Source organism: Alosa sapidissima, chromosome 19 (genome assembly GCF_018492685.1).
Source record: "Alosa sapidissima isolate fAloSap1 chromosome 19, fAloSap1.pri, whole genome shotgun sequence".
NCBI lineage: Eukaryota > Metazoa > Chordata > Actinopteri > Clupeiformes > Clupeidae > Alosa > Alosa sapidissima.
This window is the reverse complement of record NC_055975.1, coordinates 15,259,746-15,285,519: the sequence shown is the minus strand read 5'-3', so window position 1 is coordinate 15,285,519 and position 25,774 is coordinate 15,259,746. Positions and strand designations below refer to the sequence as shown.

General features: G+C 42.5%; 1 protein-coding gene across 1 annotated transcript; it reads right to left on the bottom strand.

Annotated features, from left to right (window-relative positions):
- Window positions 1-5,359: 5,359 nt before the first annotated feature.
- On the bottom strand, window positions 5,360-25,665 carry LOC121693505 (guanine nucleotide-binding protein G(I)/G(S)/G(O) subunit gamma-2). Its single transcript, XM_042072962.1, has 3 exons — window positions 25,255-25,665; window positions 6,974-7,098; window positions 5,360-6,285 (listed from the first exon to the last, which is right to left on the bottom strand). Exons 2-3 carry the CDS (start codon window positions 7,058-7,060, stop codon window positions 6,157-6,159), a joined length of 216 nt encoding a protein of 71 aa, XP_041928896.1. The 5' UTR covers window positions 7,061-7,098; window positions 25,255-25,665; the 3' UTR covers window positions 5,360-6,156.
- Between the last annotated feature and the right edge of the window lie 109 nt (window positions 25,666-25,774).

Genomic DNA, 25,774 nt, shown 5'->3' with positions numbered 1-25,774 from the left:
GTGATTTAAGCATTTTGGTGCATACAGGATTCAGACAGTTCCTTAGATATTGCATTGGCTAAGTTAATGAATGAAAGCAAGCTCTGTGCATGGAATTTGAAAATGAATGTCATAGCCAAGAGTGACACCTATTTGAGAAAGGGCTCAATATTTCTAAAGAGCACATGTCACTTAATTCTCTGTTCCTAGAGCACCATCTAGTGGACAATATAGAAATCACTGAATCATTTACCACACATTTCTGTAAGCAAGTTTGAGTTGGTTTATAAACAGACCAAATTATGATGTTGCACTTGTACTCAGGGGGCGCCTCCTGGAGGGGGGGGGGGGGGGGGGGGGTGATGGGGGTTGGTGCGCACTTACGTGCCCAGCACTGACAGGGGGGCCCCAAAGAGTCCCCCAATAATATATATATATAATATATTATTGGGGGGTCCCAGAATTATTGTCTTTCATAGGGCCCAAATTTTCTAGCAGCGCCCCTGCTTGTACTTAGCATACAAAAGTACTGCCAGACTCCCAGACCACATATCTCAATTGAGATTGAGAGTGGGTGTGGGAAAGCTTCATCGACTTATGACTTCCAGGAGCGTAGCCAGCAGTGAAATTAAACCTAAATTGGTATATTAAATTCATACCAAATCGTTTCAGAAGTGCAGCAATCAAATCTTTCTAGTAAACAAAGGTTTTAAATGCAGTTGTTTACTCAATTCCAAAAAAAATACACATCCAATCTGTTTAACTCTGTCGCCATCAACACAGCCATTGATTGTGGCTAGGCCTGAACCACATGCTGATTAGAATTGTGTAGTGAGTAGGGTTACAAAGAGGCGGAAAATTTCCAGTAAATTTCCGGAAACTTTCCGGAAACTTACCATGGGAAGTTAAGCTGGGGAATTTTGGAAATATTCCAAATTGGACACTTTCATGGAATTAAAGGAAATTATTAGCCTCACGTAGTCATACTCAATTTTAGTCAGAATATAAGTCTGATACTGCTCCATTGGGACGTAATTATGGGGCGTGTTTCAACCGATACAGGGGGGGAATGCCTCTGCACTCAATTGGCTAGACCTAACCAATCAGAGCAACAAAATAGCTTACCGTGAGGTGTAGGAAGAAAACACATGAACCATCCTTCTTCTCCTATATACCCTCCGTTTTTAAAAATAATTCTGTTGAACACTGATATGCTACAAACATGTTAAACAGCTGGGAAAGGCTGTCGCAAATCCCTCGAACAGGTGGTCAATCAGAGATTTCAAATGAACGAGGGAACATGTCGCAATGCAACAGCGCTGTTTTCCCTTGATGAAAGTGAAACCACGAGTTTTCCCACATCTCAACTTTGGCCAAAGTTTTCAGAAATAATCGTTTTCAGTGATACAACCTCATTAAATAATATTATTCTATTATTATGGTCTTAAAAGCCATGTATCCTTCTAGCCACAGCGTTTTTGTTTCAAATATAAGCCTAATCTAAGCGTGCTCAGATGACGTGATAGACCAGGCGCTGTTTCTCACCTGTCCATCATTGTAGGGCGAGCATACTTCCACCACAATGAAGCAATGCCAGACCGAACTTCCCGACCTCAAATGTTGTGGGCGGGACTAAGTTCGGAATGGCACCCAGGCTAGGAAATTATGGGAATTAATGGGAATTTACGGGAATTAACTGGGAATTTTGGGTAATTCATACAAACTGTTTCATATACAAACATTAACATTTTGTTTCGTAATAAGCAATATGATTTGTATGTTTGTATTTTCGCTTAGCTTAGCATACAAAGCTAGCTAGCATGCTAGCGAGAATCCCATTCTCTGCCTATGGTTTACTAGTGTGCTAAACTAGCAACACTGAACTGCCCAAGATACACCACACCACTCAACAACAAAATCCGATTGGTTGGAAAAAAAATTCCCCATGCATATGAACGCACCATAGGTTTCCTTTATGTCTAGCAGCCTATGCCGATTGCTGTGTGCATGTGATTGACATATGTGCAGGGTAGAAATTTGACTGAAATTGCATTAAATCAGGTTGTTTTAACTAATATTAGACTGCAAGATGGGGTTTTGTCCACTACATTTAAGTCCCCTGTTATAGACTAACTTGCCATATTAAAAATTCCCATTTTATTCCCATTAATTCCCGTTTATTCCTGTTAATTCCCATATATTCCCGTTAATTCCCATGGAAATTTTCCAATTTTGAAAATTCCTGGAATTTTGCAACCCTAGTAGTGAGACATGTCACAACAGCTTAGATAATTGTATGGCTCTTAAAAATAAATTATTGAAGATAATGCAGCATTCATCTGTGTTCATTTTGCACACTAGCACCTTCCATAATTAATATTTGAAAGTATATTATATTGGTATTGTATATACTGCATTTGGATGCAAAACTACTTAACCTTAACTGTATTTTTATGTGAAGCAACTTATAGTAAATTTATTTATTATTATTATTATTTATATAGAAGTAAATCTATTTATTTATTATTATTATTATTATTAGAACATTACCGATAACTAATTAATGCATGATGACAAATAAGTATAAGTATATATACTCTTTTGATCCCGTGAGGGAAATTTGGTCTCTGCATTTATCCAAATCCGTGAATTAGTGAAACACACTCAGCACACACTAATCCCAGCGCAGTGAGCTGCCTGCAACAATAGCGGCACTCGGGGAGCAGTGAGGGGTTAGGTGCCTTGCTCAAGGGCACTTCAGCCGTGCCTACTGGTCAGTGTTCGATCCGGCATCCCTCCGGTTACAAGTCCGAAGCACTAACCAGTAGGCCGCGGCTGCCCTCAAATGACGGGAGATGAAAACATGAAAGATAAGTAAAAAAGAAAGACCTTTAAACAATTAAAGCCCTTTAAGGCATGCTTTACAGTGTGTTGTTAATGTGTTTTCCCCCTTTGGGTCCTTTGTGGCTACATGATTGCATATTGTGTGCTGCTTTTGTTAGGCCATTTTTAAACCCTTACTTCAGTGCTCACTTTGGACTACATGTGTCAAAACCCTGGGATGCTGGGATAATGATAGTGGTGCAGACTTTGGTGAAATGAATTGAAAGCGCAGCTTAGCTCAGCCCATTCAACTTTGCAACATTTTTTTCATCCAAATTGTGATTTAATCAAAACATTCCCATAGGAAGTGTAAGGAAAATTAGAGTGAGGAATTAAAGCGTTGAAGAAAAATTCTCACTCACATTGTCTTTAATTTGTGAATTCAGCTCCTTACTGTTTACCGGGGTGAAAATGAATGCAGCAGTGCATCAACAAATATAAGGAGAATGGTGTGTGCCTATTGTGCTGTCTAGGCAGACCAGTGTCCAGTTTATCACTGACATGGTTAACTGTGTGTATCCTGCTTATCCTTAATGACTGCTCATAACTAAACCTTTGCACCTTTTAAGGCTCCTTCGTATGACACAGTCCTGGAACAGCCTACTCCAAGCTAGCTCCTGGGGAAATCGTATTTACTGAATTATCACAAAGTTGCTGTACCGCATGCTACCACTAGAGGTCAGTTGTTCATATGAAGTGGCGGTACAGTCAATTTGGGCACTGCACTTTATAATTGGGCCTAGACAGTGGTGTAGTCTAGTTAGCTGTAGTGGGCATACTGTGATGTAGTCTAGTTAACTGTAGTGGGTATACTGTGATCAATCCCAAATGTTAATACCTATCCTTGCCTATTTTAAGTAGGTATACTGATATGGTGATGCTTTTTAAGTGGGTATACTGTGTAGTCCTGCGTATCACATAGACGACACCACTGGGCCTAGAGATACATATCTTAATTAATGATAGTGTTTCTTCTCTTCCCCTATATATGTAGTGCTTTTAGTCATGTCGGATAGCAGAGGATTACAAAAACGGAATGCTTTTCATCAGCTAGCAGCCCTGTACAAATCTAACCTATGTGTTGCTGTCAGTTGCATGACACTAAAATAGATATTTCCTTAGTGTCTCTGATAAGCTGGGTTATTCCTCACACTGTTTCTTAATCATTTTATGAGTTTATTCAATAGTGTTTTGATATGAAATCCATTTTACCAACTTGTACTAGCCTATTTTGCAGGATTAAGAACATGCAAACTCATAAAACCAAACTTAATCTAGCATGGTCTGTGTGGACACTTTCCAGTAACAGACTTGAATAATATTATAATAAAAGTAAACTGGAATGATAAATACCACTATTAACCAGTTATCCAAAACGTTAAATAGCATTGTGGTTTTGGTTTTGTCTCTGTTTTCAGTTAATCCTAAAATGTTGTTGGTTTCTGGTTTACGTTTTTGCTCATAGACCCATTTCTAATCCCTGTCAGGTAGGCACATTACCAACATGCTTCTCCCCTGAAGATTCTTATGTCATCATCATCTTGTTTGTGCACTATGCCTGAGTTCTCCACAAGTAATGGTAAGTGAAATGCATCCTTAGATTTACACTGCAGTTCAATCTCATATCCCATAGTATACTAGGGCACATGCTTTGTGTCCAGTTGTTCAGTAACTGTAACAAATTACTTAAATTTAAATTGTAATGCTATACCAAACAGCTGTACACAGCTGTGTCACCATCCATCACATTTTCCTTGTCTGTATAAGTATAAGTATAAGTATAAGTATATATACTCTTTTGATCCCCTGAGGGAAATTTGGTCTCTGCATTTATCCCAATCCGTGAATTAATGAAACACACACAGCACACAGTGTACACACAGTGAGGTGAAGCACACACTAATCCCGGCGCAGTGAGCTGCCTGCATCAACAGCGGCACTCGGGGAGCAGTGAGGGGTTAGGTGCCTTGCTCAAGGGCACTTCAGCCGTGCCTACTGGTCGGGGTTCGAACTGGCAACCCTCCGGTTACAGGTCCGAAGTGCTAACCAGTAGGCCACGGCTGCCCGCATTATATAGTTATTACACTGCAGGCGTAGCCTGACTCCGCCTGTCTACGTACTTCCGCTCATTTACATTTCCCTACAGTACTCCATCTGGAATAGCTCTCGTTCACTTTGTTTACTTCGGCAACTTGTCTCCGAACCAACCAGCGAACAGAGGGCGTTCCTGAGAGCAATTACGTTTAAGTTGCAAGCCTATCATTATCGTTGTGTCCTCCGTGGTTAACATACGTCATTACCAAACGTTAGTGATTGAACTCGAAGTCAGAGAGTCTGGTATCCAGGCTACTGCAGGCGTACCGTTTGCCAGAACCTCTCCATGTATCTGGTCAAGTGTACACCTAGTATACTGGAATAATATTATTAACACGGCATCATTGAGGTGTCCTTTGTGTCATTAAAGCAATGAAGCAATGCATTGTGGTCAACAAAATCATCAAATCAGTTTCCATCTTTAATAGAAACAGGAAGTGAGGTCAGCAGAGCACATCACAGCACAGTTTACTTGCTAGCACATTCATACAGAGTAGAAAGAGGAGGCATTACCAGGCATACAGAGTTCAACAGCGGTCATAGAAAGGAACCTGAAAAGAGACTGCTTGTTGTATAGTTTAAAAAAAAAGAAGCCAACTTAAGTGAAAGATTCGATAGAAAGCTATCTATATGATGTAGCCACACCACTTTATCATAAGGAGAAATCCATAGTGGAACACTGAAATATCAAACAAAATAAAATTTCAAAAAAGTAATATATAACACATTGTCTTAACAAACAGAGGTCCAGTAGAAGAGCTTGACACCACTAGCCACACTCATGTGTTCAATCCTCCAAAAAATAAGGTTTCTTTGCTTTTTAAACCCTCTACATTGACTGTCAATGTTGAGTCATCGATCAGGGTGGACAATATTCTTTGTTTGTTTACAAAAGTTGTTTGTTTGTTTACAAAAAAACATGCATCACTTCCTTCCCGTCTCACCTCTACACACATTGTTGTTGATCACCTCACTGTGTGAGAGTGTGTTCATGTGTGTGTGTGCGTGTGTGTGTGAGTTATCCACCTTAGTATGAGCCATTTTAGGTAGTACTAGAGGATACCCCCCCACTACCACAACCTACCATCACCACCACATACACTCTACACACACACACGCTTGCTAGAAGAGTTCTAAGTGTCGCGAGTCATTTCTGGCATCTGTGGGCAAGTGCCCGCTGTATGCCCGATGCTTGCCCGCTCACAGGATGGCACAGAAGAACTTCTTCTCCCTGAAGGGGTTCTCGGAGGCGGGCACAGGCGACAGGAGTGGGTCCCCTTTGGCCTGGGCCTCACAGTATGACATCAGGTCAGCCGCCGCCTTGGACACCTGGAACACACACACACACACACACACGCAAACACACGCACACATGCGCACACACACACGCGCAAACACACGTATGCACACACACACACACACACACACACGCATGCACACATGCATGCACACACGCATGCACGCACGCACACACACACACACACACACACACACACACACACACACGCAAACACACGCACACATGCGCACACACACACACGCAAACACACGTATGCACACACACACACACACACACGCATGCACACACGCATGCACGCACGCACACACACACACACACACACACACACACACACACACACACACACACACACACACAGAAAAACAGAAAGAGGAAGACATGTAATACATACAGTAGCATTGTATTCAAGCCATTTTATATAGCAGCTTATACACCAAAAATCCCCAACCAACTCTCCCTTAGATGTAAAATAATAACGAATGGGAGTAGCTGCAAAGAGGTACAGTAGCAAGAGGTCTGTGTAACAAGTTAGTTTACATCAGTTAAGAAGGTGTTCGGTGTAGGCTACTATATAACAGAATGATGAACCTGCAGGGAAGTGAAACATGGCCTCCATTAAAGGCCACCTCCTGTGTGCACATTGTTCAGTAGTGAGCAATAGACTACTATGGGTAGGTGGACATTGTCAAGAGGATTTTACTGGGCCCCAGGTCTAACCTTTATCCTGTCTATGTTGGCCTCCATCTTGAGCTGTTCCACCAGCTTACGGGCCTGGGCGATGCTGGCTGTGTTGTTGGTTGCCATGGAGCTTCAGATGTAAGTCCCTGTGCACAGAGAATGTTCTGGAAAAGAAAGGATGAGTGAATTTAGAAGGTTCAAACAAATTCACTCACCACACCCAAAAATGACATAACATTTATTTAGGAAATCTAATCTAAGTTCTCATCTGATCTGTGCAGAAGTTACCCTGCAGTGACGTTTTCTTTACTGATGGCCTTTACTTTCTCAATACCTCTCTGAAACAGTGACTTGAAAAGTTGATCATGATCTGGTTACACTTCCTGTTTCAGTTGCGAAATGAATGATAGAACAACCCGCCTGTCTGTGTGCTGCTGTGCAGTGCAAGCTTTGAAGATGACCTTTCTCAGCTTTAATGACAACATTGTTCTACAGATATCTTTGGTTTTTGTTCCTGACAGTGTTAGGCCGTGCTCTTTGGTGTGTTCAAATTCGCAAACATAGGCGAATGTTCGTGAACAGTTTTCTGTTTGCCTTGAATCTGGGTTTTGTATACACATGTTTTTGCTGATAGGATAGCACCTCTGACACACCCACCAAATGAGAGAAAACTACCTCAAAAGCCTGTAGCTCATCGTGACCAAACATGTTGTTCAATTAGGAAACCGTAACAGAACAGTGCAAAACGTTTTGACTTTGAACTTGCTCCTGATCACACACTGACACACACCTGTCAGTCAGAGGTCGGCTGTGTTGGAGGGATTGGAGCTTTTTAATCTCAGCCTGACACCCCGCAGCCCTCTGACTGTGACAGATTTAGCTGCACTTCCACCCCTAGCCACATGGGGGCGCCCAAATCTAATTAGTAACAGTGATCTCTTTGGACATGACAGTGGCCTGGTTTGCTCTACAGATTCCTCAATGTCGTCTTTCATTTCCTCTGTGGAACTGCTGAGCCTCATGTTTCTGCTCTGTTTCTGCTTTCTGTTCTTTTTCCTCATATTCAATATCTGTATGGTGTGTTGTTTGTTAGTGCTTTACCATTTGTTGTTGCATTTGGAAGCATACTGATTGGGACTGTGCTATACAGGGTTTTTAAACGCTCTGCTTTAGCTGTGTTTTGGTGTATGACATGATTTCATGAGTCCATGACATGCAGTGCAACTGAACTTGACGTGGAATGGTTGACCCTTCGCTCGGTGTTGAAAAGCTTACTTGTTTTCTCACTGGTGACCCAACTGAAACAAAAATAGCTGGACCTAATTTTTTTTTTTTTGTCGTTAGTTCAGTAGTTAGCAACACAAACACTTCATCAGTGCAGGAAACCGTATCGCCACATTATAACAGGAACAAACCACACAGTTATTCAACGCCAAAATGCTTAACTGGGCTGATGGTGATCATGATGCTTTTATTTCGCTGACCTCATAGCATCCCTCTCTGCACTCTGACTCATCTGAGTACTGAAGGCTCCACCTGTGTCTGATGCCCTGGTGTAACTACACACACAGCTAAACGCAGTGGATCAAATGGGCGCTGTAAATAGGACGGATGTGCTATGAATGTCATATATAATTTAAAGAGTGTGTTGTGTATATTACAGCCCTCTCTGTATTATTCTCTGCATGTGAGAACATCTAAGAATCTCGTTAAATATGTAACAATCTGCTCTCGAGATTATCTGGCACTTTTCCACTTTCAGAGGGACTCACTCTGAGGAACAGTGTTTAATATTAAATATATGAAATGACCCCTTCAGATGGGAGCGGTGGCAGCCTCCTCGGACCACTTATCCCCTCGTGAAGCCCCGGCTCTTGACAGAGTCTGGAGAAGACACCAGGCTGCCTGTGCAGAGCCCAGTAAATCAGCTGTCGCACGCACGCGTGCACGGCCTAACGTTTACACTCAGGCAGGATGGCTTTAACACATTTTAAACACAGATGAACACAGCTCCAGAACTCATGTACACCGAGCCTGTTTCTGCCTCTGGTTAGCACTCTGTCTCTCTCTCTCTCTCTCTGTCTCTCTCTCTCTCTCTGTCTCTCTCTCGCTCTGTCTCTCTCTCTCTGTCCTGTTCTCTGTTTTTTATCCTCTGTCTCACTCATATTCTCTCGTTGTCCTGCTGACTCTTTCCCACTCTCCTTTTTTCTCAGGGACAGTTGATGTCACGCAAACTAACTCCTTACCTTATATGGAAATGCAAGATGGGTTTATACCTGGGCTCAGTAAAATCACAGTGTGTACTGTATGTGTGTGATTCTCTCTCTCTCTCTTTCTTTCTTTCTTTCTTTCTCTCTCACTCTCTCTCTCTCTCTCTGTGTGTGTGTGTGTGTGTGTGTGTGTGTGTGTGTGTGTGTGTGTGTTAAGTGTTATACATGGAAGGACCTGTAACAGTACGTGAGCCATGTTGACTTGTCACCTTGTCAACTGATTCCTCCCAGAGTATTTGGGTCTTGTTTTCCTTGTTTGCCTTTCAGATCCACAGCATTTAAATGTATGTGTGTGTGTCAGAGTTTCCGCTAGAAAAAAATGGTCCGGTCAAAGTGACCGGCAGAGGTTTCGTTTTCCGGACATTTTGATGATATGCCGGTCAAATTATCCTATTATCGCTTCTTAATTAGGGGGGGGGGGGAGAAATCGTCGGACATTCATTATTTTTGTTATTCAGCACCCCTGGTCAAAAATAGGTTCCCGCGCGCCTGGCGCACACACAAGAATGAGCGCTCACACCACTACCCCCTAATGCTATGCCTCTTTATTTGATAACAATAAATTAAGAAATGTTTCCAATTCTGGGAAATGTTTAGTTTATTTTTCTTTCGGCCGCGGTTCAATGATACCGTTTAATTGTGCCAGGAATTATCCGCGGACCAGCAATCTCCTTGTCGAGGAGGCCCTAACCCTGCAGATCATAGACAGAGAACGCATAGGCCTACTGTATGCTTTGGGTAAAGAACACTTTGCATGTCCAGTGTAGGCTACACGGAGAATGATAGTGTCTTGGAGCAGCCGCACCCCCCGCAACTCCACTTCCAATGTCACTAATTCCGAAAGATACGCCCGACACTTCTGCTTTTTATCTGGTGGTGGTGGAGTTGACCGGACATCTGAGGCTTCCTTGACGTTACCAATTTTTCATCATCCATCGCGTCTGGCCTCTGAAAAAACTTTTAAGGCTAGTCTGCCTGGGCCTGGCCATGTTTGAACCGCCTCACTCATTTGTTCATTGTTTAACATGGACGTTTTAAGCATGCGCTTCCTATTTGAAATGCAGCATAGGCTATGCGTGTTGTTTAATAGCTTACTTTTCAAACGGTAGAGCCTGTTCATTTAAAAACATAGCCAGAGGACGTATAATATAGGCTTACACATGGACGGATTATGAACTTTCGGGCCCCTGGGCCCAGATGTATTAAGGGCCCCCCACTAATTGTCGCATATGTGGGAGGGGGGGTTTGGGGGTCCTCCCCCAGAATTTTTTTTTTATATTGAGGCAGATTATTGATTCTTCATGGCCCCCTGGGCTTACATATTAAGGCTTATTCTCAAATTCAGATTGCATTAGGGGATGGGATTATTAGCCAATTTTAATCAGACAATTTGACCGGAGAGATTTAATTTTGTCGGACATTTCATTTTTTTTCCGGCCAATGTCCGGTAATTACCGGACAACGGAAACCCTGAGTGTGTGTGTGTGTGTGTGTGTGTGTGTGTGTGTTTGTGCGAGAGAGAGAGAGAGAGAGAGAGAGAGGGGGGGGGGGGGGGACAGATAGACAGAGAAAGAAAAGAGAATGAATGTGCGTGTTTGTGAAGTGTTGATTAGAAGGAGGTTTGCTTTGATTTCCTTTAATCTTGTGTCCTGGAGAGGGGGCCATATGTGTGCTCTTTCACAAAGGCTATAGTCCCCTTCTGGGTGCCGGAAGGCCAGCAGTTCCCTCTCAAGGGAACATACACTTAATCACTCACCAATCTATACAGGTACACAGACAATAACTGCAGGTCACACACACACCAAATACACACACACACACACACACATATATACACACACACATTTCAAAATCATTAAAAGACACACACACACCTATACACACACACACACACACACACACACACACACACACACACACACACACACACACACACACACACACACACACACACACACGTGTACACCCTCCCAGATGATTATTCCACATGCCCATAAGCCAGCCCTCTCAGGCAGCTGCTCCTTTCTCTAAATCAATAGCTTCCTGTCTTCTGTTCTCTGCTTTGAGGGCGGCTTAGCTCAGGTCCCCATGAAAGAGCTACCGGCTCAGGTTGTGCTCTCACAAAGACCAAGGAGAAAAACCCACACTCATTTCATACAAACATCAAATAGGAGTAAGGCTTGGCGATAAAGGCAAGTCATTCATTTGGGGTCCACTGAAAATCACTTCTTTTTTACCCCTTTATCACTTTCCTGCTGTACCTCTCTCTCTCTCTCTCTCTCTCTCTCTCTATCTATCTATCTATTGTTCTCTCTCTCTCTCTCTCTACATGGGTGTGTGAGTGCATGTGCCTCTGGGTCAATTTGGCAACACATTGGTAGACACGCATGAAGGGAGCGTTCACATCACTGTGGCACAGAAAACCGCCCAAAATAATGAAACAAAAAATGAATACATCAGAACACTCCACCCAAACAGCTAAAGACATATGCTCCCTTTGCCCTAGCAACCGGAGACACGCACTCACGACACATGTTGCCATGGTAACCCAGGCATGCGGCTGCGTAGCCAGTGTCGTGTGGGTCATTGGTGTGTCCTAATTTGCACTTCTGCTCAGTGGCTACACCACAGCTCACACTATGGCACCACACAGCACATCACTTCCCCTCTTTAAAGACAAATGTGTGTGTGTGTGTGTGTGTGTGTGTGTGTGTACGCTACGGGTATGTCCATGTTGGAAAAACCGTTCAGGACAACTGACCTGTGCTTCCGGAGCTCTACTGACGGTTTAGCCTGTTCAAGAGTGTTCATGGTCACTGCAAAATGTCCATGGACTTCATACAGTATTAAGCATTTATGTTATATATGTCTATGTCTGTGTGACACACTTTGAGTAGCCATTATGCCAGAAAATGTGCTATACAAATAACATGGTTATGATGACCGCCGCGCAGCGAAGCGGCGGTCATATAGGTTTAGTCAGATTTTTCTTTTTTTTTTTCTTTTTCGCATGCCCAAATTTCCGTCAATGATTCCCGGGACACTGAAAGACCGGGGTACACGAAACTTGGTGGGCATGTAACCCCACATGAATAGCATGGAACCATCGTTTTTCGTTTTGATCTGTAGCCCCCCCGCTGGACTGGACCCCCCGAAAGGAGGGTAGGGCAGACACAGTTTTCTGTGAATATCTCGAAAACCGTAGGGTTTAGGAGGACCATTTTTTTTGTATGTTGATCTCAAGGGGCCATGTCAACCCATTCCATAACCACTCATTTCATGTATAGCGCCACCTAATTAAACACAAAAAAGTAAAAATGAGGTGTTGTAATTGAAGGTATCTGTGACCTAACATAGTCAAAACTGCACGAAATTGGAAGTGTAGGATCATTATGAAACCCTCTGTATGCACGCCAAGTTTTGTGGAATTCCGTTCATGGGGGGCCACACAATAAATTAATTTATGTTACTATACACCAACTGGCCTGTAGGTGGCCGGAGACAGTTTTCTGTGAATATCTCGAGAACCGTAGGGCCTAGGAGGTCCACCTTTTTTATGTATGTTGGTCTTAAGGGGGCATGTCAAACCATCCCATTACCACTTATTTCATGTATAGTGTCACCTAGTTAAAAATTCAAAAGCAAAACATTAGGTGTTTTCATCACAATATCTCTGGCTGACAAGGTCAAAACTGCACGAAATTAAAAGTGTAGGATCAGTTCTCTGTGAATATCTTGAGAACTGTAGGGCCTAGGATGACCATTTTTTTCCGTATGTTTGCCTCCAGGGGTCATGTTAACCCATTTCATGTGCACACATGTGCACAAACAGATACACACACACACACACACACACATACATTCACAGTAATCATACGTATGACACATACTCACACAGTAGACATATGTACGCTTGCATGCACAGGCACATACGCAGGCACACACACAAGCACGCACACACACACACACACACACACACACACACACACACACACACACACACACACACAACATAAACATAACACAAACAATCAAGAATTTCTCAGAATTATGAACAGGCAAGATGGAGGTGGGGTTGTATAAAATGAATTTTACATGTGAAATCTATGAACTAATCATGTTTTGGTACTTGTTGTCTAGCAGATACCAGTGAGAATTGAGTGTGGATAATGCAATTTAGTGAGACAGTTAGAATCATATAGGCCTTTCAGCGTGATTTCTTTTTGTGGAAAAAATGTGCTGGACTGGGCGGCGGTCATATTTTGTACCGCTCTGCGGTACATCTAGTTTACATGTGTGTTTGTATTATGTATATCCATGTGAATGCCTGTATGTGTTTGCTTGTGGGTGAGTGTGTGTGTGTGTGTGTGTCTGTGTGTGTGCGCCCCGATATGTGTGCATCTGTGTGTCCATTTGTGTATGCACATACTCTATGTGTGTGTGTGTGTGTGTGTGTGTGTGTGTGTGTGTGTGCTGTACGTGTGCGTGTGTGAGTGAGTGTGTGTGTGCATGTGTGTGTGTGTGCATGTTTGTGTATGTGTGTGTGAGTCCTTGTTTAAGGGAAGGTGTAAGTTGGTTTACGTAATGATCCATCACAGCTCTCTACAGAAAACAATGCTGCTAGCTGACTCTATAAAGGGGCTCTGGAACATACCAAGTGTTTGAGATCACTCTGCACAGCAGATGTTAGCACTGCTACACCTGACTGCTTTTAAACAAACTATCTCGTAACCCTAATATCTTGGATGAACTGAGAAAGAGGTCCCAGAGGCCCCAACATTACAACTTAAGTGATTGTAACTGGAAGGTTAAATCACTTCCTACACATATTGCAGTTCTTTTTTTTTTGTAATTTAATTTTTTATTTGCAAATATGACAAACAACAGCTCATATGGTACAGCTTACAGAAAACAAATAAGGTCAGACATTGAAGTAACAGTTCAGTCAAAGCATAAGTTATCCTGGTCATATCCAGGAATGTGAAAAATGAAAAACAAACAATGTTCAGACTAAGCAGACAAAAAGCACAGTAGTATTAGTTAAGTAAAACAATCAAACAAAATATCAGTAAATTAAATAAATATCGCATTAAAATCTAGTTATAATCTCACAATAAGGCTACTAGTTAGAAGTCAGGTGGGCCATAAAGTAATCCCAAATCCCCAATGTCCCCGGCTCTTTGCCCCTTATCCTGGCCAACATAACCTCATATGATGCTGTCTTACTCATGAGGAGTTTCCACTCCTGCATTGTTGTGTTTATGGGTGATTTCCAATGTCTCAATATAATTCTGGCAGCAGAGGCTATCCCAACCATCACAACTGAATATGCACTTTTTGTCAGGGTTGGCGTTTCTGTTTTATCTCCCAAAAGGCATAATCTTGGAGATATTGGCAAGGTTACCCCTGCCACCGTCCCCAAGAACTCCAGTATGTTATGCAAAATGGTTTTACCATAGAGCATTCCCATATGAGATGCAAAAAGGTACCCATCTCAGTTTTACATTTCCAGCATGTGTTGGTACTTATTAGTCCTATTTTGAAAAGCCTATTTGGCGTCCAGTAATACCGGTGCAAAATTTTATATTGAATAAATTTCCCTCTAGCTTCCTTAATATAGTAATCATTATTAGCTAAAATCTGTTTCCATGTATCCATGTCAATTGTACACTCAAGGTCTCTCTGCCAAATTATTCTCAAGTTGTCACATATGCTACTGGTTAAATAAATTGAGTTTTTATAAAATGTTGACGCCTTATGGTCAAACGGGTTGTCAAGATAGTCAACAATTGGGTTGTTTACTTCACCTGACTGAAACTTTTTCATCGCACAATGTCTGATTTGTAAGTATTTCCAAAAGTCTCCTGTCTCTTCCAATTTGTACTTATGGACTAATTCAGTGAATTACATAAATATACCATCTTTATAAAGGTCACTAATTGTATTTATTCCACTGTCTAGCCACCGTTTCCAAAACACTTTCTGCTTCCCTATTTGTACTTCTGGATTTAACCAAATTGAGGCATAAGGCTGTTTGTAATGTGAGAGTTTGTGCATTTTATGAACCTTTGCCCAGACCTCACAAGAGTGCTTAACAATGGGATTGATCTCCTTTACTTTATCCTTCCAATGTTGGGATATCACATTTATAGGATGAAATGGTGTAGCAAGAGTCTTCTCTATAGTGGCCCACTCTAAGCCAGACCCCGTTCTTCTCCAATGGTTGGCAATCTTAGCCATTTCAAATGACAGACTATACAGTCTAACATCAGGCAGGCCGAGCCCTCCTTTATCTTTGGGCGCACACATTTTACTCATTTTAAATCTGGGCTTCCTCCCTGCCCAGAGAAAGTCCCTAATGTGATTATCATATTGTTTAAAAATGTGATTTTTTGAAGAAGTCGTTCAAAGTTCAGAATTGTAATCTCGCTGAGATCTGGGCATAACTTGATGCCCAAATATATCATGCCCTTTGGAACCCATTTGAAGTTGTATTGTGTCACTACTTGCCACTACTTAGTCCAGTTGATTTTATAACCTGATAGCTTGGAGTATTTACCAATGGTATTCATTAGTGAAGGTAAGGAATTTTGAGGATCTCTAGTCAGAAAGAGAATATCATCCGCATACAGTATTAGCTTATGCTCACTTCCACCACCCTCTGCTCCTTTAATGTCAGGGTTTTCTGTTATGGCCACTGCTCCATTCTCCATCTACCCCATCTAAGTTTATCTGAGTGGATATTTGCACATAGTTCAACAGGTGCATGATCTGACAGGGAAATAGCATTAATATTACTATCAATAACTGCATTAATCAGGCTCTGGGAGATCAAAACAAAGTCTATTCTCGAGTGAGATTTGTGGCAATGTGAGTAGAATGTGTATTCTCGTTTACTTGGATTAACGAATCGCCATACATCAATCAAACCATTGTCTTCAATCAGCATGTGAATGGCACCTCTATCCTTTGGTGTTGAAGTTTCTAAAAATCTACTTTTATCAAGGGTCCCATCTAAGACCTGATTGAAATCACCTGCCAAAATAATTTGTCCTTGCGAATTTCCCAGTATAGTATAAACCTCATGAAAAAAGGAGGGATCTCCTTTGTTAGAAGCATAGATGTTCCACAATGTTAATTCCATACCATTTATGATGGTTTCAAGACAAATGATTCTTCCGTTCATATCCTTAAATTCCCTTGACACTGAAAAATTCAATCTTTTATGGACCAAAATAAGAACCCCGTTTTTCTTGCTTGAGAAGGAGCTATAATAAACCTGCCCAACCCAGTCTCTTTTAAATTTCTTAGCTTCCTCGTCCATTAGATGTGATTCTTGAATGAATGCTATGTCAGCTTGTTTATGTTTAAGATATAAAATAACTTTTTTCCTCTTCACAAGATTACCACAACCATTAATATTCCAGGATACTATTTTAACACAAACATTATTTGCCATTCAAACCATAAGAAAGTGTTGTAAGTATAGGGTATATAAAGAACTTAACCACTTTGTCTGACCTGTCTGAAACAGTAGGCCTATTCATACGTTTTTGTACCATTGCTGAGCATATTCCAAATGTATTTTTTAAGTGAACATACAGCCTCTCTCAAACTCTCCACATAGATCAGCCTATAGCTAGAGTTTTGCTCTGAACCTTTAATCTCTGTCTGTCATGTGCTGCTTAATGAATTTAAAGTGGTTAAAAGTCACAATAAAGTGGTCGAGCAAACACATTGTTCAAGAGACTATCAAACCACATTACAAAAACAAAGTTCACCCAAGGGTAGGCTACTTACAATTTCAACAGCAACAAAGCCAGGTCGGCGTCCGTTTTGCAGTCTTCTTAGAAACTGCAATCTGACTACATTTTGAGGCTCGATTGGATACTTCCGCTGATTCACATCCGGATTTAGAAAAGTCCGGATTCAGAAAGTTGCATATTCGGTTTTTCCGCGGAGAAGTGATAGAGGGAGACGAAGCACCCACCAAACAACCCAGAAAGTGTTGTAGAACCATCAGAACGACTCTCAACCTGCATAAGTAAGGTCATTTTTGCTAAAATTGTTGCATAGGGCTTCTTTAACAGCCTCTGACGCATCTTCAAATTTTCAGTTCTTCCCCTTCAAAGTGAAACGGAGCGTCGCTGGGAAGGCAGATGTTTTGCTGCAGTGAAAATGTTCCTCCTCTCAGCTAGCTCCTTGGTCATGTCAGGGAAAAGGGAAAGATGACATCCATTCCATTCAGCTCCACCTTTTTCTCTCGCGACTTTAAGCACTTTGTCTCTCGCGGATGAGCGCAGAAATTTTATCATTATCAGTCTCGGAGGTTGATCCTCATTCGGACGAGATCCAGGAGAGCGGTGTGCTCTTTCGACCTCAAACTCGTTATCAGTGTCCAAACCGAGACCCTCTGACAACAGTTTTTCTAAGCATGCCCTCATGTTGTCCCCCTCAATGCTCTCTTTCAGACCTAGCAACCTGACATTATTGCGGCTGCTTCTATTTTCCAAATCTTCCACACGATTCCATAGAGTCTCTATGCACTTACTGTGTAGATCGCGGTCGTTTACCAGTTGATGACTGGTGTCCTCCATGTTGGAAATTCGGCCTTCCGCGTCAGTCGCTCTTGCATAGCATTTACTGTATTTTTCAATTCTGCTGTAGTCTCTTTAATCGTTGATACATCGGATGCCACTGTGTGAAGCGTCGTGCTCATTTCAGTCACTTCAGCGAAGAGACTTTCCAAACTAGCATTCTGTGGTGGTTGTCGTTTTGGACTAGCATCGCCTGACTCCATAGTAGCATTCTTTGCTTTTGTATTCTTGAAATATTTTGAAGATGTAGCCATATTTCAGCAGATTAATTGTCTCACGTAGTTAAGGGTTCGATAACAAGATATTTAACTTTGAAATAGTATGGATAAATGATTGGATTCATTTTATTTAGTTAGTGGGGTTTAGGACAACTTCTACTGAGCAGTCATCTTACTCGGCATCCCACGTGACTCCCACATATTGCAGTTCAACCACAAGGCAACATCAAGGGAACGAAGAGATGACCTGATAAAGTGACGTCCAGGGGGTCCATCAAACAGCCCACAAACCATGGGCTTAACTCCCCTGAACGTTGCCTGTCTTTATGAGATCAGCTGAAGTATATTTTACAATACTGACATTTACAGCAGACCCAGCTGTTAGCTCTTTGCTGTAACATATAGCCGAGAGCTCTGGACTGTGTGTTCACTGACCCTGACTTCCATCTGATTAGAAAGGAATTGCTGGAGGTCCAAAGCAGCTCAGCACTTTGAGGTCATAGGCTGAAGACAGTAGTGAGATCCTACACGCCCATGCAGCTATCACACTCTAGTACTGTACGTAGATGTGTACAACTCTGAATTATCTGAACTTCTAAACTGATGTACATGCGCACACTAATAAACTGAAATCAGGTCTACACACACACACACACACACACACACACAAACACTGGAGAGTGCAATCTCTCCAGGCCTCTTTACAACAGCTGCCAGCTGCTACTTAAAACTGAGGAGAGCTGATTAAACTACCACACACCTCTCACATGCCTTTAAACCAGCTCATCACACAGACACAGATATATTCACAAACACACACACACACACAAACACACACACAGACACACACACACACACACACACACACACACACACACACACACAGACACACACACACACATACAGAGAGACACGTTGAGTGTGAGTACTAAGTGGCCTGCGCTTCTACACATACTGTAGCTGGACCTTTCCTCTGTCCTCGTATCTAAACACTATCTCTGCACTCTAATCCTTTCCACCCTCTCTTTCCTTCCTCTCTCCCCCTCTCTCTCTGACTTTCTTTCTTTCTCTCCCTTTCTTTCTCTCCCTCTCTCCGCTCTTACATCTTCTGCTACTTCACTTGCTCTTCGGCTCCTCAGCCTTTTCTGGCTAACTCTGTCTATGGAAAAGAAGGGTTGAGAGGAGGCCAAATAGATGAGGGGGGGTGGGCAGAGAGAAGAGTTGCTGCAATTTCCAGTCCTTACATACCATCTTAATTACACTACACTGTGTGTTAGTGTGGCTGGTAGTGTGTGTGTGTGTGTGTGTGTGTGTGTGTGTGTGTGTGTGTGTGTGTGTGTGTGTGTGTGTGTGTGTGTGTGTGTGTGTGTGTGTGTGTGTGTGTGTGTGTGTGTGTGTGTGTGTGGTTATGGAGTGGTGAGTTCTGCACACGTTCTGAAGGAGACTGCCAAGTTGTTGACTCGCAGCGGAGATCGGAATTCTGAAGTGGAATGGAACACACCCGCCCTCAAAGACACACACACACACACACACACACACACACAAACATATACACACAGACACACTGGATGTGGGAACATTTGAGAAGACACATACACAAAACACAGGGTGTCACATCCCACTATATATGATCCCTTTCTCCAAATATGACATTGTATGCGACGTGATTATAGCCATGGCCAAACCAGTATGATGACAGATACTATGTAGCGGAAGTCAACAGGATGGAGAAAAACTGAATATCTAATTATCAAGAACTCGCATACACACACACACACACACACACAGACAGACAGACAGACAGACAGACAGACAGACACACACACGATGGATGTTTATCACTGCTGCGTTCTCACTGCTGTGTCACTAAAATCCTGTGTTTGGGACAGCCAGCTGTCCCTCATATAGTACACTAGTGGCTGTCTGGGTCTCTGAATACAGGGAAAGGGTTTTCTTCATCCACTACTGTGCCCAGTTTAATGGATGGAGATGCCTTGCAACACATCTCTGTAGGGTATGGCTTGACCTGGTTCTTTATGTTACTGTTGTTTCCAGCTCTGTTCATATGTGTACAGCATAATAATAATAATAATAATACATTTTATTTAAAGTGCCTTTCAAGTCACCCAAGGACACTGTACAATAAGAGAAAAAGATATAGACATAAGAGTAGCATAAAAACGTCAAACAGAGACAGTATACAAGAGAACATAGACATAAAAGCAACATATACAGGGACAGTACAAATAGACAGTACACTTAGTAAAACACACTATACATTCAGCAGGAGACAGACAGTATGTAACAAATAGTGGCAACCTTTCGCTTGAAACAGCATCATGCCCCAGTTCAATCTGAAGTCTCGTTTCTGGAGTCCCATGTGCATGCCTCTCGAGACATTTACATTAAATAATGTTCAGGGGCTATGGCATAATTATAGTGTGAAACAGGAACACACACACACATACACACACACACACACACACAACCACACACACTACATCTATTACACTGATAATGTGACAGTCTCAGCTGTGGTTTGTAACATATATCTTGACACTATGACCTTAAAATGTGTGTGTGTTGTGTGTGTGTGTGTCCAAGAGCATACTGTGTATGGATGTGTATATGGGCTTTAGGCACTTTGTGAAATGCCTTGGTGAGTCTCTGCTATTTCGCCCTGCCTGACTGCAACCCTCTCCACACACCACTCCCACTCCTGCCTTTCATTTAGTGCACAGGTTTCGCTCATCACACACTTAGCTATTTCTAGCCATTTCGAAGTTCCTCAGCCATAAACAAATTCCCCACCTCCTCTTCTCATTGGATTCTGTTAATATTCTCTTGTATATCTCTGCAGTTTGTCTTTCTTCATTTAGCCATCTACTGTATCTTTCATCCTTTATCCCTTCCACCTCTCTCTCTCTCTCCTCCCTCTCTCATATTATCTCTCTCTCTCTCTGTCTCTCTCTCTCTCTGCTACCCATTTCTCTGTGCCATGCTGTGCCATCTGTGACATCGCAAAGTGTTCTTTGTTCAATGCCATGAGGGGATGTAAACACTCACTCACTCTCTCTCTCTTACACACACACATACATACACACACACACACACACACACACACACACACACACACACACACACACACACACACACACACACACACACACACACACACACACAATCATGCCCCACTGCACCTTAGTCACATGTGACACATACACACCCACCACACCCTAGTGACATGTGACATACACACATAATAAACATTCATGAACAACAACTCTGAGGAGAGCAGTGGAAAACGTCACCATCCGATAAAATGTAGAAGGAAAAACAAAAACAACGAAATGACAAATCACACCACACCACACACAGTAGACACACAAGAACACATGCCGTATCTGACCACACTGCCCACCACCAGAACTGACACCTCTTGAGATGATGCCTTTTTTCACACACTGGCTGGCATGTCAATGACCATGACCATGTCCTGACAATAAAGGCAGCATCATTTTTTGAAAAAGAGAGGTTACATTTTCCTCTCTGTATGTATCCCATCCAAAAAGCACCCCGAGCAGACTCAGAGTCCAGGAAGCGCTCCTATCCCATCATCTGTGTCCTGTTCCTGTGAGTGCTAAGAAACAAGATGTGCTTTTAAGGTGTGAGATGTTGCAACCTATGTCTCCCTTTCTCAATTATACACACTCACATCTCTCAAGCTCTTTAATATGATGCATGCAAGCGAGGTGAGGTGAGGTCCTCCCACATTTCAAACTTCATCTTGTACCCTATAGTATGAGCGCATAGAAAGCAGACCAATGTGCACACTCAAGCAGATCCATGGATGTGTTACATCCCTAAATGTAAATGATTTTCCTAAAGGTCATGTCAATTATTTAGGAATCTCATACTTACTTTGTGGATCAACACTGTCCTTACTACCAGAATTAGGCAGGGATCACACTGACCAGATAGATAGATAGATAGATAGATAGATAGATAGATAGATAGATAGATAGATAGATAGATACTTTATTGATCCCCAGGGGTCCAGCGGCAAGCGGCAGGTTCTCTATGGTTCCTTAGCGGAACGTTGGCAACGCTAATCACTGAGAGAACTCTATGAGCAGTTTATGGACAACTACAGTGCCATCCGCACTGATTGGCACCCTTTATAAAGATGAGTAAAAAGAGCCATAAAAATAATCTTTTGGCACGTGCTTTTCTTTAGAATATTTATTTATTTATGAGGATTTTTTGTCTTCTTAGAATAGATTTGCATCCTTTCATGGCTGGATTCATTTTCACTGTCTTCACTGTGAAATTAAGATTAAATACTAAAATATACATTTTTAATACCTTGTTTTGCTCCTCTTTACAAGGGGTGCCACTAAATGTGGAGGGTGCACCAAAATGCATCAATTAGCTAGCAAGCTAACTTCTGTGTTAGCGTCAGTTTCTCGGTGCCATCTGTGCTGTTGTTTGTGTTTGCAAGGCATGATCGTGGCTTAATAGCTAGCGAGTTTTAAACAAAAACTCAGAGAACAGCGCACAGACACAGTCTATAAATACAAACAGTACACTCATACAGACACACACACACACACACATATACATACACACACACACACACACACACACACACACACACACACACACACACACACATACGATTTCCTCTGGAAACAATGGTTGTGCCAAGCATAACACCACCAAACCCACAGTCTGTTAACAATATTCTAAACATCCGCCCCTATCCAAGATCCGCTGCTGGTCTGTATATGACAGAGTGAAACCATGTGTGTGTGTGTGTGTGCGTGTGTGTGTGTGTACCTGTGTGTGCAAGAGTGCCTCTGTGTACACATGTGTGTATTTATTCAAAACTTATAAACACGCAAGCACGCAAAGCCAGTTTAATAACCTCAGCCTCAGATATTTATATGGGTTTTTCACTGCATAGCCATATTCAGCATACATGCTACATCCCAATTAAACACAATACACCACCTTGTCCAGATAAGGAAGTATAACTCCAAATCTACCGCTGGATGAACCTACTTTCCCTGCATGTCAGCAACCTGTCTACCTTCAAGTAGTCAACCCTTAAACAGCCTTTCATACACACAAACCCCATGGACAAACACACACACACACACACACACACGCTTCTATGAAAACAGCCTGAGTCAGTCCCTTAGAAACATCTGGTGGCTCACACTCAGTAATCCAGGTCGTTTTTCACTGCTCTAAACACACACACACACACACACACACACACACACACACACACACACACACACACACACATTTTTGCACACAGGCCTATGTGTGTACGGCTGTGGCTGAACACATAACGTCATTTTCTCCCCTAATTTGACTGAGTTTCTAGCCAGCTCTCACTTCTCTCCAGTCTGGAGTGAGATGTCGAGTTGTTCTTTGGTAACAGAGTGGAAAACCTCATAAAGCACAGAAATTAGAGCATACACTCTACAAAGCATGCTGTTAAATCACAACCAAATGCACACACACAGACACACAGACGTAGATACACACACACACACACACACACACACACATACACACACACACGTACATGCAAGCATGCACGCACATACACACACAGAAATACACATTTTTATACTCATCAATGCATTCTATTCCCCTTTTCCACTTACCTAACCAAAACATATGCAGCTGCACATATTCAGATTAACCATGTTGCCTGTGTGTGTTTTTGTGTGTGTATGTGTTTATGTGTTTTGGTACATGAGCAGACAGATGGATGAGAAAAGAACCAAAGATTGGAGACAGTGTGGATGAACTTGTGTATTCTTTTCCTGTGAGTGTGTGTGTGTGTGTGTGTGTGTGTGTGTGTGTGTGTTTGAGTCTAATTTATGTGCATATGTGTGCTCAGTGTGAGTTTGTGTGTTTAAGTCTCGTGTGTGTGTGTGTGTGTGTTTGTGTGTGTATGTGTTTTTGGCTGTGTGTGTGTGCGTGTGTGTGTGTGTGTCTGTGTGTGTGTTTGTGTGTGTATTTGTGTGTGTGTGTTTGTATGTGTGTTTGTGTGTGTGTGTGTTTGTGTGTGTGTGTGTGTGTGTGAGTGTGTGTGTGTGTACCCGCCTTTTGCATTTCTGATGCAAAAACATAGGCCTGTATTCATCAGTATGGAAAGGAGCATGATATTATGTAAAGCTGGAGATAATGAATGCTATAACCGACCATGACCAAATGGTGACTAAATACAGTTAGATAATGCATGAGTGTGAGTGTGTCTGAGTTTGAATGTGCAAGTGTATGAATATGCAAACATGTTTGCATGTGTTTAAATGCGTGTGTGTGCGTGTGTGTGTGTGTGTGTGTGTGTGTGTGTGTGGGTGTGTGTGTGTATGTACAGTATTTTGCATATATTACAATGCATATGTGCTTATCCAAATGTGGCTGATATGAGTACTGAGTACTGAGTATGACTACACTGAGGAATTAAAGTGTAAAAACCACAGAGGCAGAAACCATCTCACTGTCTGACCAGAATACCCCGTTTTTATTGACCCTGAGGGAATTCTCTGACTCTCTACGCACCTCTCCCTCATTCTCTCTATCCATCCCTCCCTCTTATTGTCATTCTTGTTTTCCCTCTCTATATCTTCTGTATCTCTCCATCTGCCCACCCCCTCCTCTCTTCTGCTCTTCTGCCTTCCATCATGCAAATAAACCCTGAAACAGATGCTGCTGATTTTTGTTTCTCCTTTGCTGTTTGTCTGTACACACACACAACATGCATACACACACCCACCCGCCCACATACACACACACACACACACACACACACACACACACACACACACTATGACTCTATGAATGCTAACTCATTCTGAAAAGAAGATTTTGTCTGTACAACACTAAACACACAGGCACACACGCACACACACACACACCACACACACTACACACACACACAAACCACACACATCACACACAGACACACACACACACACAAACTGACTTTCCCATCAACAAAGCATATGGAGTCCCCCCACCCCACCCTACCTACCACAGCAATGGAAACACATGTTTGTATACATACAACTGCACACATACGATGTTGCCCATCCCCACAAATGTGGATATGTTCAGGTGCATGTGCATTTTCCATGGCTGATGAGTTAAGCAAACACAAACACACACACACGAGAGAGGATTGTAGAAGGGTTGAGAGAGTGAATACTTACTGAGCTGATGTCAGAAGAGCTGCTCCTTCCTCCTTCTGAATGTATGAATCCGCACCAACAGACCAGTGAAGAGCAAACACTGTTGTGTGCTTGTGTGTGTGTGTGTATGTATGTAGGTGTGTATGAGCGTGTGTGTGTTTGTGTGTCAAAGGTTTGTTTCCTGATGTGGTAGTGTATTCATGCAAGTCCCTCTCCTTTCCTCTCTTCTCCCCTCTCTCTCTCTCTCTCTCTCTCTCTCTCTCTCTCTCTCTCTCTCTCTTTCTCTCCCTCTCACTCTGTGACGCGCGCACACACACTCACACACACTCACCCGCTCCCTTTCTCACACACGCTGTTGACTGGCTGCGCTGCCTCCTTCACACTGCGTTCACCAGCTGACTGCAGCTTGCCCCTCTCACAGTCACCCACCCATACACACACACACACACACACACACACACACACACACACACACACACACACACACACACAGCTCCTCCCCTCAATGCGTCACAATCAAGCTACAGGAAGTTAGCTCAAA